Source organism: Danio aesculapii, chromosome 12 (assembly GCF_903798145.1).
Source record: "Danio aesculapii chromosome 12, fDanAes4.1, whole genome shotgun sequence".
Taxonomy (NCBI): domain Eukaryota; kingdom Metazoa; phylum Chordata; class Actinopteri; order Cypriniformes; family Danionidae; genus Danio; species Danio aesculapii.
Genome location: NC_079446.1, coordinates 1,761,675 through 1,777,219, shown reverse-complemented (window position 1 = coordinate 1,777,219; position 15,545 = coordinate 1,761,675). Strand labels below are relative to the sequence as shown.

Sequence of the window (15,545 nt, the reverse complement as noted above, 5' to 3'; positions counted from 1 at the left end):
TTACCGTACTCTACTCTGATTGGTGGAGGAGCCGACAGAGAATTAGCATAAAAGAAACACAGTTGCTAAATATTTTCCCCATGCTGCAAATGTGAGCACATGGTCCCTAATTTGAGCAAATTCCTCTTTGTTGTGGTGACTTTAATACATGTTTTGCGAAATGGAGCCATCCTGATTACATTTAAATGCATTTGGTGATTGGTGTGGATTATTTTATAACAATTTAAAGACTAATACAAGACTTTGCTCCATATTGACATGATAGCATCACACAGTTGCTGCAGATTTGTTGGCTGCGCATCCATGATGCAAGTCTCCCGTTCCTCCACATCCCAAAGGTGCTCTATTGGATTGAGCTCTGGTGACTGTGGAGGCCATTTGAGTACAGTGAACTCATTGTCATGTTTAAGAAACCAGAGATGATTGGCGCTTTATGACATGGTGCGTTATCCTGCTGGAAGTAGCCATCAGAAATTGGTCACACTGTACTCATAAAGGGATGGACATGGTCAGCAACAATACTCAGGTAGGCTGTGGCGTTGACACCATGCTCAATTGGTACTAATGGACCCAAAGTGTGCCAAGAAAATATCCCCCGGACCATTACACCACCACCAGCCTGAACTGCTGATACAAGGCAGGATGGATCCATGCTGTCATGTTGTTGATGCCAAATTCTGACCCGACCGTCCGAATGTGTCAGCAGAAATGGAGACTCATCAGACCAGGCAACGTTTCTCCAATCTTCTATTGTCCAGTTTTGGTGAGCCTGTGTGAATTGTAGCCTCAGTTTCCTGTTCTTAGCTGACAGGAGCGGCACCCGGTGTGGTCTTCTGCTGCTGTAGCCCATCCGCCTCAAGGTTGGACGTGTTGTGTGTTCAGAGATGCTCTTCTGCAGACCTCGGTTGTAACGAGTGCTTAATTGAGTTACTGTTGCCTTTCTATCAGCTGGAACCAGTCTGGCCATTCTCCTCTGACCTCTGGCATCAACAAGGCATTTGCGCCCACAGAACTGCCGCTCACTGGATATTTCCTCTTTGTCGGACCATTCTCTGTAAACCCTAGAGATGGTTGTGCGTGAAAATCCCAGTAGATCAGCAGTTTCTGAAATACTCAGAGCAGCCCGCCTGGCACCAACAACCACGTTCAAAGTCACTTAAATCCCCTTTCTGATGCTCGCTTTGAACTGCAGCAGATCGTCTTGACCATTTCTACATGCCTAAATGCATTAGATTAGAAATTTGCGTTGAGCAGTTGGACAGGTGTACCTAATAAAGTGGCCAGTGAGTGTAAGGTTAACAGAGATGAATCAATACAGTAATAAATGTATTGCTCACCGTTTGTTCATGTTAGTAAATACAGTAATGGATCATTATAGTGAAGTGTTACCACTGAAGTTCGTCTAGACTTCTGACTTGTTGATTTAAGATATGAATTTTGCATTTTGGATGCACTTCTAAAAATAATAAGTCTAAATAAAATCATAAACAGGGGCGTCATGGTGGCGCAATTGGGTAGAAGAATCGCTTCACAACAAGAAGGTCGCTGGTTCGAGTCCCAGCTGGGTCAGTTGGTGTTTCTGTGTGGAGTTTGCATGTTCTCCCCGTGTTGGTGTGGGTTTCCTCTGGGAATGATGAACTAAATTGACTGCAGTGTATGAGTGTGAATGAGAGTGTATGGCTGTTTCCCAGTGATGAGTTGCAGCTGGAAGGGCATCTGCTATGTGAAACATATGCTGGATAAGTTGTCGGTTCATTCCGCTGTGGCGACCCCTGATTAATAAAGGGACTAAGCTCTAATAATGACAATAATAAACAGAAATGTGAATGGCTGAAAAACCTGTCGTTCTCCTGACGTGTGTGACCTGAGTGTCCTCATCAGAAATAAAGACGGCCTAAAACTGAGCAGAAGAGATTCTGAAAGCAGAACAAAGCATGCAGAGGATTAGGAAGCGGCATATGAGAGAGAAAACTCTAATTAATTAACAGAGAAAAAGCTAAAGATATGCTGAACCAGAGTGAGTAGCGCCTCGAGGGAAGCAGAAATCTCCCGCTTTCCTCACTCACGCCATCGATGTTCCAGCCCGAGAGCAAAGCACACACACACACACACACACACAGCGCTGCGATTTTTTCTTCACCATTTTCAATTGATTTGTTTTACATACATTACATACATACATACTATACATAGATACATAATTAACATTTATAAAATCCTCCCCAAAGTCTGTTAGCATCCACTTTAAACGGCATGCCAAGTTTGAGTACTGATTCAGTACACGCATACACACACACACACACTAACAACACCAACACACAGGTGGCCACATACCTGCATGCGCACACATACACTTTCACACACTCACTAGCACACACATATATAAGTGTGTACAGGGATATGCATACATGCCCACACACACACACACACACACACACACACACACGCACACACGCACACACACGCACACACACACACACACACACACGTGTATACACACATTCTCCCACACACAAACATATTAGTGCACACATGAATATGCATACATGTACGTGCGTACACACACAAATAGGAGTGTGTACATGGATATGCATAGACGCACACGCACAAATATGCATACAAGCGCGCACACACACAGACATAATAGTGCGTACACATATGCATACATGAACGCGCGCGCGCACACATTTATAAATACACGCATCCACACATACATGTACGAGGCTATGCATATATGAATGCGTGCACACACAAATGCGTGTGTACAAAAATGCATACACACAAGTGTGTACATGGATATGCATGCACACTCACATATGCACACACAAGTGTGTGCAAAGAAATGCATGTTCAGACATACATGCGCACACACAGACAGTGCATACACAAATATGCATACATAAACACGTGCACACACACATGCACGCACGCACACACACACGTACATGGATATCCATACATTTGCATATTCATGCACACATACACACATTTTAGTGTGTACATGAATATGCATACATGCACACCCATGTACACACTAAAATGTGTGTATGTGTGCATAAATATGCACACGCGCGCACACGTATAGACATGCAATCTCTCAAACATACACTCATGCACATATGAGCGTGCACATAAATATGCATATATGCACACACATACACACACACACGCACACACACACACACACACACGTGGCTGAGAATAACACTGCTGAATCAAGCCATGAAAATAAAGGTGGTTGTTCACAAAACATTAGAAACGTGACACACACACACACACACACACACACAAGCCTTCGCAACCAAACCTGCAGCGACATCCAAACCAGTGGAAGCAAAGATCAAGCTCAAACTCTCCTCTGCACTCACAGCCAATCACAGAACACAAAAAGATGCGGGTCTCGGACACGTAAACAAAAACAAATGACTTATAAAAATAGATTTATATAGATCTGTGTGTGTGTGTGTGTGTGTGTGTGTGTGTGTGAGAGAGAGATACATTTCAGCCCTCAACCAAACAAAAAAAACAGAGAGAGCGAGACAGAGAGAGAGAGAGAGAGAGAGAGAGAGAGAGAGAGAGAGAGAGAGAGAGAGAGAGAGAGAGAGAGAGAGAGAGAGAGAGAGAGAGAGAGAGAGAGAGAGAGATTGAGAAACTCGTCTGAATGGAAACTAAAAGTGCTGGACACGGACAGTATTTCGTCAAACAACAATATAGGTTTACGCTGAAGTCAATAACACCTTTCCTTTGCATTCAGTACATCGATAATGCATACCAAGAAATCAAAAAGGAATCGCTTTTCCCTCATATACTTCATGAGAACGGGGCAGCAGAAGTGAGTGAGTGATGTCAGTCTGTCTGTGATCCTGTAGTAAAGGTGGAGGCTGCTTTTCTCCTCCTCCTCCGTCCGTCAAGTATGCTCCGGATGCTCAGTGCAGATTGGTTTAGCTGTGTACGCTTTCTTTTTTTTTTATTCTTGAATGATTCGATGTCTTGTTTTCGTGGTTTGTGAGAAGGCTCTGGGGTCTGTCCGGCTCTCGAGTGGAGGATTTACACCGTTTTTTCATCCCTCCTTCACTCAGATCATCTTTTCCCTTCACAGCTTGGACTCAGTCCCGTCTGGATCATCCATTATTCATATTCAAGGAACTGTTTATGGTAAAATAACAAGTACCTGCGAAAAAGAGGAGAATACAGGTTTAGAATTAAGCTAAAATGTCCAGCAATCACACCTTTAAATGTCACTTTAAGCTGAATACTAGTCAAATATCTAGTCTAATATTATTTACTGTCATCATGACAAAGAGAAAAGAAATCAGTTATTAGAAATGAGTTATTAAAACTATTATGATTAGAAATGTGCTGAATATAGTCTACCAAAGTCACAACTTTTCAGATATTTTCAGATTCGGGACTTTGTCCGTAAATACTTTCCCGGTTTCCCTACTATACCACCATCTACCCTGATCGATACCATCTCTAATATTAATCCCGGTCAAAATGGAGCATCTCTAAAATATACAACTCCTTGCTCACGTCTCATACTTCTACATCTGAAAATGTGCGTTTTATTTGGGCTAGGGATCTGAACATAGACATAAAAGAAGATCTTTGGTCAACAATTTTACAAAAGGTCCATACATCATCTGTATGTGCTCGCCATGGGATTCTACAGTGCAAAGTAGTTCACAGAGTTCACTGGTCTAAGTGTAAACTGGCTCGCATGTTCCCTGCTATTGATCCAACCTGTGACAAATGTCATGCTGAACCTGCAAATCTAGTTCACATGTTTTGGACCCGTCCAGCTCTATTTCCTTTTTGGGAGTCTGTTTTTGATTCATTTTCAGCAATTACATCTATTAATATTGATCCTTCTCCGTTAATTGGCCTGTTTGGAGTTCTTCCCCCTGACTGTGAGTTACCATTTTATTTTTCTGAATTAATAGCTTTTCTGTCATTAATAGCTAGGCGGTGCATTTTGTTGCAGTGGAAGTCTCCTCAACCCCCATCCCATACTCAGTGGATTAAAGATGCCTTATTTTTTGTTAAATTAGAAAAAATTAAACATAGTCTTCGAGGTTCAGTGGTCAAATTTTCTAATATTTGGTTGCCTTTTTTGGAACATGTCAAATCTCTGAGACTTGAGGTAAATACTGTGGAGTGAAGGGTTGCCATTCTTGCATTTTTGTTTTGATCCGTGTTTCCAGTTGAGTGTTAGTGCTGCTGATATAGCACAAACATACAACTTTTTCTTGACATAGAACCACAAGTTTTTAAAATGTGCCACCCTCCAGCCTATCTAATTTAATACATTTTCCCTTTTCTCTCGCTTTTTTTTTTTTTTATTTCTTTATTATTTTTTCTATTTGTTTATTTTATTTTATTTTATTATTACTGTTTATTTTACTCAATACACCATGCTGTCAACCTCAACGTCTGGTACAGACCTGTTTATATGCTCAATTTGAAAATTGATTTATGCACATCACATAGTGTTTACGCATGTCATATACTGTGTGTCGCACAATATGAGGGTTATAGTGTGGTTTGTTTATTTTTTAATCAATGTTGTACTGTTATATATATATATATATATATATATATATATATATTTTTTTTTTTCTGTTTGTACTGTTATTGTCTCTTTTTACTTTGTTTGTTAACTGTCAAAAAAATCTAATAAATAAATCTTAAAAAAAAAATAATCACAAATACATCAAATAAACTTACTTGGTATTTTTGACTAAAAAATAAGAAAAAAAAAAGAAAAAAAGAAATGTGCTGAAGACTTTTCTCCGTTAAACAGAAATTAGTCAAAAAAATAAAAGAATTAATATTCAAGTATTTATCCTCAAATGACACTGATGATGATGATGATGATGATGATGAATGAAATCAAATATGTTTAACCAACACGCATCTCTGTATGACCTCTGAATAAACACTTTAAGACGTTTTTAGTAATAAGGCATGCATAACTCATATGCATGATGTCCCTGGTTGGATATTTCCTTTCTGATGGAATAAAACACACGTGTGATGCTGAAGGAGAGACTGACCCCTCGCTGTCCAGAACATCTTTAATGCTGGCTTTAGTGATAATGGCGTCATCACATTTAAACCACTGGTCCTTGTGCTGCCGGATGAATGTGGTGTAGTGGCCACTTTCCAACGTGCCCTGATGATTGACCACCGCAAACAGAGAATACCTGAACACACACACACACACACTTGAGTTACACTTTCTACAAGCCCCGCCTTCTCAAAAGCCCAGAGAGCTCTGATTGGCTAGCTGAGCCACTGTGCTGTGATTGGCCAAACACCTCAAGAAGGTGCTACAAATGAACCGTTTCTTACTGTAATCTTCAGTTTCAGCTTCTACAGCAAACAGTAAACAAACAATATTAGTTGGTTTTACTCTTATCATTTGGCGCTCGAGTCTGTGATGATTTATACAGGCTCATTCTCATTCATGTTTGTTTTCTGCAAAATAAGTACCCTTCTCTACTGGCAAAATTAATTAAACTAATATATTTATTTTATATATATATATATATATATATATATATATCTCAAATTAATAAAAAAATAAATATAATAAACTATAATAAACAAACATAAAATAAATAAATAGAAGAATATAATCTAAAAATAAAATATAATTATAAAATAAACATTAAATAAATATAAATACAAATATTAAATATATATAAATATAATATAAATAAACAAAAAATGTAATATAAATATGGATGTGGACTTACTTATTATCATTGTTTAATGAGTCTACTGGCTGCTGGTACTGTCCATTCATTCGGCTCTCTTTACTGTGGGAAAAATACAAGGCATCAGTTTTAAACACTAGTTTCTAACAGCAGATGGCGCTCTAGGCTAGTTTTTAAAAGTAGATGTTGCTCTAGGGGGCGTCAAGGTGGTGCAGTGGGTAGCACAATCGCCTCACTGCAAAAAGGTTACTGGTTGGAGCCAGGGCTGGGTCAGTGTGCATTTCTGTGTGGAGTTTGCATGTTCTCCCCATGTTGGCGTGGGTTTCCCCCACAAGTCCAAAGACGTGGTAGAGGTGAATTGAGTAAGCTAAATTGACTGCAGTGTATGAGTGTGAATGAGTGTGTATGGATGTTTCACAGTGCTGGGTTGTGGCTGGAAGGGTATCCACTGTGTAAAACACATGCTGAATAAGTTGGTGGTTCATTCCACTGTGGCGACCCCTGATTAATAAAGACACTAAGCCGGAAAGAAAATGAATGAATGTTGCTCTAGGCTAGTTTTAAGCAGCAGACGGGGCTCTAGGTTAGTTTTTAACAGTGTGTTTGTACCTTGATGCCATGAAGGGCGTCATGTCGAGCTCCAGAGGAAAGGACACATATGTGGTGATCTTCCTCCGCAGTTTCGCCGAATGCTCAAACCGCTGAAATATCAAGAGAGTTGATCAAAGAAGTGCTTCAACAAGTCAAATATTACATATACCATTAAATTATGAGAAGATTTATGCTGACTTCACACCAAAGGGTAATTATTTAACAGAGAAGATGAGATACAAAGTCAATGCAAACACCCAAATAACAATCCAATATTCTGACCAAACGCAAAAATCATTGCCAAGATGATGATATTCACTTTATTTTTGGTGTCATTAAAAGACTAGGAAATAAGGAACTGGAAACAACGAGAAATATATCAAAATATCACTTTAATTCAAACAGTATAATACAATTATAGCAGTAGTTGTAGTAGTAGTAATAATAAACAACAACAACATGTTCATAATAATAATAATAGTAGTAAAAAAAGAAATAATGATTTGTTAGCAGTAGTAGTAACAAAACAACAAGAAACACATTGCATTAATTTATAAATTGCTATACTAAAGCTTAATATTAAATATAATAGTAAATGATATGTTTATTATTTTTAATATCCAGGGTATCTGCAGAAATCCTAAAGGTAATTTTAATACCTTTATAAGACTTTTCCAAGACCTTGTCGCCACTTCAAGTTCTAATCGGTCTCAAACCTTTAACTTAATAAACAGTTGTGAATAAAGAGTTGTAGTTTAATAAATTAATGGAGCACAAGCATGCAACAGGACTCAGATAAGCTCGGAAGGAACACAGTTTTACATAATAAATTACGCGGATGTTTTCAGTGACAGGCTTAGGAGGAAAATACATTTATTTATGCTTTTTTGGAGTCAAACACTTTGGACAATGCTTAAATTTCAGACCTCGTAAACACACGATTAAGACTTTTTAATATCTTAATTTTCTCATAATTGATTCATCAACTTTTAATACTTTTAAGACCCCGCGGACACCCTGATATCCATTAATAAATCATTCATATTTTTATATTACGTGTAAGATATGGGTGAAAGGTTCATGCATTAAATCTTCATTACTGTTTGTAATTATTTTAGAAATTAGCATTTTGTTATCTGCATTTAGCTGAAATATTAATATCAATATTTTAATTTAATTTTTGAAAGTGCACAGAATGAGAACTTGTTTTATATTTGCTGGAGATGTGCATATTACACTGTTCTTAAATTAATAGCACTTTAAACTGCACAAACAGCTGCATCTAAATGTAAAGATATGAGCAATAAGCCTGAAGTCTCTCTCTCACACAATCCTTTGCATTCCTGCAGTCAGGACTCTTACTTTGAGGTGAAAGCAGGCCACTATAGGAAGCCTCTTCATCGTCAGCTGTTTGGTAGACTCCTGGTAACTATGGCAACCGCTGCATTTTATCTTGGCGCTGCTTCCTAAGTGTTCGGGTCTGGTGAACCTGCAATGCAGAAAAAGCAGTGAGCGGAGGCCGCAGAGATGCTCAGTGTTTTTGTTTTCTTGCATGATCCTACCAGTCAAATTGAACATTTTTAAGACCAGAAAGAAATTTAAAAGGTCCCATGAAACTGTTTAGATGTTAGCATCAGTGTTTTTATTTTTTTTAGGATATCTATGAGCTAGTGGGCATCAAAACAGTGACCAAATCCACATAAAATTGATGCAAACATGTAAAGTTTACACTTCCACTTCCGCCTAAATGGATCAATGAGTTCATTCATGTCACCTCATACTTCAGTTTCTCATCAAATCTTCTGACCAATCAAATACTCTCAACTATCTGACACGCCCCCTTCTTCTCATTGGCTTTTCATTAGATGCATTTGAGCTCAACCACTCTCATTGGCAAAGCTGTGATAAAACAAAACGCTATTGGCCGTTTTTTAAAAGAGGAGGAGCTACTCTATGCCACACCCTCTTTTCATGTTTCAGATTACCACAAACGTTAAATAAAAAAATGCACATTTCAAAGCACTTCATAGGACCTTTAAAATCTGTGTGAAATAACCTTTATCTGGCAACATTCTTGCTCTTTAGATCAACTTTTCAGTGTATTAACTTGCACTGTTTAAATAAGTGTTTGTTTTGGTCATCTTCAACCTGACCATCTGCTTTAGTGTTAGCAGTGTTGGTCATTCAGTTTGACACTTCAGCCACAATATTCTTAGCCACGCCCATCTTACTGTTACTTTGTAATGAGGGAATGATGCGCAAAAAGACAGGCCCCGCCCCCTACTTAATATTCCACTCAAGTTAAAAGTACATTAGCATGCTAAAATAAAAGTCTTTGCATCTTCTGGTTCACGTGGACTTTAAGAGCTATATCACAATCTTGGCCTGATTTGTAATCGTAATGCAGCTTCGTATAATCCTATATTGTAGTCCAGTTGTATAATATAGCTTCCATAGTATATAACAAGTAGTATTAGTTCCTAGATTAATTAATTCTTAATTAATTACAGATGTAATTACATGCAGGCATTTATTTAATCATAAGTACAATGCAGAAACATGCATTTAGACAATAAACACACTGCAATATATTGTTAATTTCAGTGTAAGTACATATTAAAGCAGAATGGCACCACACTTCTATTGTGTTCAACATATTTTATTTTTAATGGGTTTGAAACCAGTGGACGGTGACTTAACGCTTATTTTAAATGTTCTACCATCCATTTAAGAGGTTGAATAATCAGTCTGTACCTGCGCAGGCAGTCTGTGAGCGTGGTGGCTCCGCTCGGGTGGCTGTCTCCGTTCACCACACTGCCATCACTGCCGGGACTGAGCGGCCAGAACGGGGTGGAGGAGCCCGGCAGATCCAGGCTGATGTCCCAGAATGGGTCTATTGTGGTGGAGACGCCGCTGAGGAGAAAGAAATCACACAATATCATCAGATAAATCAGCATTATCTGTCATGCACAACCTCATATGTTGATTTATTTATGCACTTGCCAGAATTCAAGGCTATTTTCTGAGAATGAAGCATGAAAGGTATCCATGTAATGGGGTTTTAAAATATCGGCTGCACTTCTGGGGAGCCTTCATTCAAAACAACTTAAACATATTTTTATTAAAAGGTTTTAATATCCACATAGGGCAGCACGGTGGTGCAGTGGGTAGGACAATCGCCTCACAGCATGAAGGTCGCTGGTTTAAGCACCGGCTGGGTCAGTTGGCATTTCTGTGTGGAGTTTGCATGTTCTCCCCGTGTTGGTGTGGGTTTCCTCCAGGTGCTCTTGTTTCCCCCACAGTCCAAACACATGCAGTATAGGGGAATTGATTAACTAAATTATCCGTAATGTATGTGTGTGAATGAGTGTGTATGGATATTTCCCATACATGGGTTGCGGTTGGAAGGGCATCCACTGAGTAAAACATGTGCTGGATAAGTTGGCGGTTCATTCCGCTGTGGCGACCCCTGATTAATAAAGGGACTAAGCTGAATTGAATATTCACATATAGCATACATGTGGATTAGGGCTGCACAATATATCGTTTCAGCATCGATATCGCAACGTGCGAATCTGCAATACATCACAGGATTTCAAGCAATTTTAACTATTTGGACAGGAAATAAAAAAGGGTGGCACTTTAATATTAATTTATTAATTTATACCACCAAGACTATACAGTTTTATTTTACATTTGATTATTGAATTTCTGTACCTCAATACTGTTAGACTCCACCAAAAACGACACAGCGCTGTTTATTTTATTATTATCTCTATTCTATTATCTATTATTATAAATCTATAAATATAAATCTATAAATATTACTATAAATCAATTTTTTTTTTTTATAATTATTTTTTAGGGGTTTTCAACTTTATTGACAGGACAGTGGAGATTAACAGACAGGAAAGTATGGGGAGCAGAGAGAGGGGAAGGATTGGCAAAGGACCTCGAGCCGGGAATCGAACTCGGGTCGCCGCGAACACCTGGGTGCTATATGTCGACTAGGCTATTAGCGCCTACTATTATCTCTGTTTTATTGTGTTTTTACATTTTTTCCCTACAAATTCATCCCAATCACTGTAAAATGAGCAAATATTTTCAAATAGAGTCATCCTGTGAAATTATAATCATATTGGAAAAAACAAAACATCACAATGTCATGTTCCAATATCATGCAGCTCTAATGTGCATTATTTTTGTCATTCATTCATTCATTTTCCTTCGGCTTAGTCCCGTTATTCATTAGGGGTCACCACAGCGGAATGAACCGCCAACTATTCCAGCATATGTTTTACACAACGGATGCCCTTCCAGCTACAACCCAGTACTGGGAAACACCCATACACACATTCACTACAGCCAATTTAGTTCATCAATTCCCCTGTAGCGCATGGAGTACCCGTAGGAAACGCACGCCAACACGGGGAGAACATGCAAACTCCACACAGAAACGTCAACTGACCCAGCCGGGACTTGAACCGGTGACCTTCTTGCTGTGAGGTGATAGTGCTAACCACTGAGCCACCGTTATTTGTATCAGTCAGGAAAAAAAAACATTAACACTATTTTAAAGTGTTAATAGTATTTGATGCATGTCTGAATGAATCAACAACAAATGTAAGGGGGCTTCATATAGTCCATGTGGAAGCCATTGGATGGTTGTGATTAGCTATTGGTGCATCTCATGAAAGTCACAGTTTGATCCCGCCCTCACAATCTTACCCACCAATCAGAGAAGAGATGCCACTGAACAGTGAGAAGCTTTGAACTTATTCAAATCCATAATGAAGATGAGCAAAGAATTTAATTCCCTAATCAGGTTGTCTAATAAAACATCCATCATATTATTATATTATTATATTATTAAGTAAGTATTATTAGCTTTTTTATTCATAATACTGGTATTATTAAATGTATGAAATGTAAGAATAAGAAAGTAATCAATGGGTGTGATGCAATACCAGTGTTAAACACAAGGTGGCGTTGAAGAGAATGAATTAACTGCAGTATTTACCAGCCCTTTACACTGGATGTGCAATAGGGATTGATACACAAAATAAGGTGTCAAACATCCTGGGTCTGTTTTAAAATCTAGTGAGCTACCTATGTAGGGACCCTTTTAAGGGGTCATAGATTTGATGGCTGATGCAGAAAGTTGAAAACAGTCTATTCTGATTTTTTATTTTTATAACAGTGGCTTAAGCTATTACTAGCAAGCACTTGCTATGATTTTTAAAAATATTTAAATAGGATTACACACTCAAAATAAATAAATAAATAAATAAAGGATCATTTTCCTACTTAAAGCTGGACTCTTCTGTAGTTACATTGAGAAATACAACTAAAAGAAAACTAATGTAACTACAGAAGAAACTTCAAATAGAAAAATGATCAAAGCTTTTGAGTGAGATGCTAACGGTCTAATCGGATTCAATGATCTATGCTAAGCTAAGCTAAAAAAGCTCCCACAAGACCTAAAAATTTGACTGAACAATGCAAAAATGGTAAAACACTACTGTTTAAAGGGGACCTATTATGCAAAAATCACTTTAATAAGAGGTTTAAACACAGTTGTGTGTCAGCAGTGTGTGAATATTTTCAGCATCTAATAGTAAAAATGAATTAATTGTATTGTTTATAATTAGACTTGATAAAAACAGTCTGCAGAAACACTTTGATTGACATTCTCTCTTTGTACGTGTCAGAGGAGTAAAGCCCCGCCCACTAGTGACCATCTCTCCCTCATTAGCATATGACAATAGTCTCGTTTTTGAATGTGCCACTATATTGACATAGGCATTTGTAGCTCCGCCCTCTTCTGAAAACATCACAATCTCATTTGCATTTAAAGCGACAGTCACCAAAACACCAAAATTAGAACTAAAGCCTAAAAGGGTCAGTTTCAGAGAGTTGGAAAACATTATTTGTGTGGTATTTTAAGCTGAAACTGCACACACACACACTTCTGGGACAACACAGACGTATTTTACATGTTGTAAAATGGGGCCGAATTAACAGAAATGACAAAAAGGCAACTTCCCATAATACAAAGTCAATAGAAAGGATTGGGTTGTGCTCCCAGGTGTGGGCGTGGCCTAAATGTGCTGTGTCCTACACATCGCCACACTCACTGTAATGCGTCAGTGTGTTTATGAAAAGTGTGTGTGTGTGTGTGTGTATGAAGAGTGTGTGAGCGACTCTTACTGGCAGACTTGGCAGGTGACGTCAGACTGCAGGCCTCCGGTGAAGATTTGGTCAATAATGCAGTTGCAGTGGTTTGGGTTGTTGGCTTTTTTCCCATTGTCATCTCCTTGGTGGACATGGAAGCAACACGTGAAATGCACACACACACACACACACACAGAGAAAAAGAGAGAGGAAAAAAAAGGGAGAAAGAAAAACATTACTACATGTACAAATCCTCTGATGAATATAGAGTTGTGTAATAATCGTATTAGAGTTTAATGACTGATAGAGTTTAATAATCGTATTAGTCTGTTTTTGCTCATTTGTGTATGCATTTATCAAATTTCTAATTGTTTTTTAATTTACAAATCTAGCCAGAAACATTACAAACAATCTGCAGGAATAAACAGTAGTGTATTGTATTTTATTTAACTTTATTATTATTATTATTGTTATTAATATTATTATTATTATTTTTAAATAATATTATTATTAATATTATTATTACTATTATTATTAATATTATTAATATTAATAATAATAATATTATTAATATTAATATTAGTATTATTATTATTAATGATATTATTATTAATATTATTGTTAATATTATTACTATTATTAATATTATTAATAATAATATTATTAATATTATTATTAATATTATCATTAATATTATTATTTATATTATTATTATTAATATTATTATTACTATTATTATTAATAATAATAATAATAATAATATTAGTATTATTATTAATAATATTATTATTAATATTTTTTATATTATTGTTACTATTATTAATATTATTATTATTATTATTAATATTATCATTATTATTATTAATACTATTATTTTTATTATTTATATTATTATTAATATTATTATTAATATTAGTATTATTATTATTAATATTATTACGATTATTGTTAATATTATTACTATTATTGTTAATATTATTACTATTATTGTTAATATTATTACTATTATTATTATTATTATTATTAATATTATTATCATGATTATTATTATTATTACTATTATTACTATTATTATTATTATTAATAATAATAATAATAGCGTTTTCTCTTCCAAATTCCCATAATAGTCTTGTTTTCCTTATTTGTGTGTCTATAGACCTTTTTCTTGGTTTCTGCATGGAGGGCGCCATAGTGAGCAGCACCTTCCGGTAGGCTGCTTAGAACTTCCACTAAGAATGGTCATCAGCCAGAGCAGTGTTTCTCTAATGGGTGTCAACACTGTTTGCAGTGGCTTACAGAGTGTTTTTGTGAGGCAAAACTTTAACCTTGAAAGAAAGACACGTGTTAAAGCGGTTATACTTCTGTCAGAAGCGGTTCAAGTGCGAGAGAAAAATGTTCTCCTAATTCAGTATGTGTGTCAGATCAGATGCTGAAGTATAGTGTCAGTGTTCCCGAACTCTCAGCTGTACAATAAAATGCAGCAACTGCGTGATGCTATCATGTCAATATGGACAAAAATCTCTGAGGAATATTTCCAGTACCTTGTTAAATCAATGCCACAAAGGATTAAGGCAGTTCTGAAGGCAAAAGGGGGTCCAACCCGGTACAAGTAAGGTGTACCTAATAAAGTGGCCGGTGAGTGTATACATGCATGTATGTTTTAAATAATTACTTTATTATTTTATTTATTATGCTTTGCCAATTCTTGACCAACCATGCCAATAAAGCTCTTTTGAACTGACCTGAGAGAGAGTTAGAAAGAGAAAGCGAGTGTATGTGTGTGTGTGTGTGTGTGTGTGATTAGAAAGCAGTGCTCGGCTCTCTGCAGAAACAGCCCTCCCTTCACTATCACACTGCAGAAGGAAGACGAGGCTCTGTCTGCTCAGTCTCCCACTCACTTCCTGTAGGCTTCGTCAGTCTGCAGCGCCCACCACACTGACCCTGAGTCCAGCACACATGCTCATGCATACATATACATACACATGCATACATATATGTACATATACAAACACACGCACACTTGCACATGCACGCAAAGTATATATATATATATATATA

General features: G+C 37.1%; 1 protein-coding gene across 1 annotated transcript in view; it reads right to left on the bottom strand.

Moving 5' to 3' along the window:
• Window positions 1–2,123: 2,123 nt before the first annotated feature.
• Window positions 2,124–15,545, bottom strand: part of usp22 (ubiquitin specific peptidase 22) — a 24,925-nt gene continuing 11,503 nt past the window's right edge. Inside the window, exons 3-9 of the mRNA XM_056469923.1 lie at window positions 13,524–13,629; window positions 10,068–10,226; window positions 8,676–8,802; window positions 7,332–7,423; window positions 6,762–6,824; window positions 6,057–6,206; window positions 2,124–4,171 (exon numbers count right to left, since the gene is read on the bottom strand). Coding sequence (XP_056325898.1) covers window positions 4,129–4,171; window positions 6,057–6,206; window positions 6,762–6,824; window positions 7,332–7,423; window positions 8,676–8,802; window positions 10,068–10,226; window positions 13,524–13,629 — 740 coding nt within the window. The 3' untranslated portion in view covers window positions 2,124–4,128. The remainder of the gene's footprint in view (window positions 4,172–6,056; window positions 6,207–6,761; window positions 6,825–7,331; window positions 7,424–8,675; window positions 8,803–10,067; window positions 10,227–13,523; window positions 13,630–15,545) is intronic.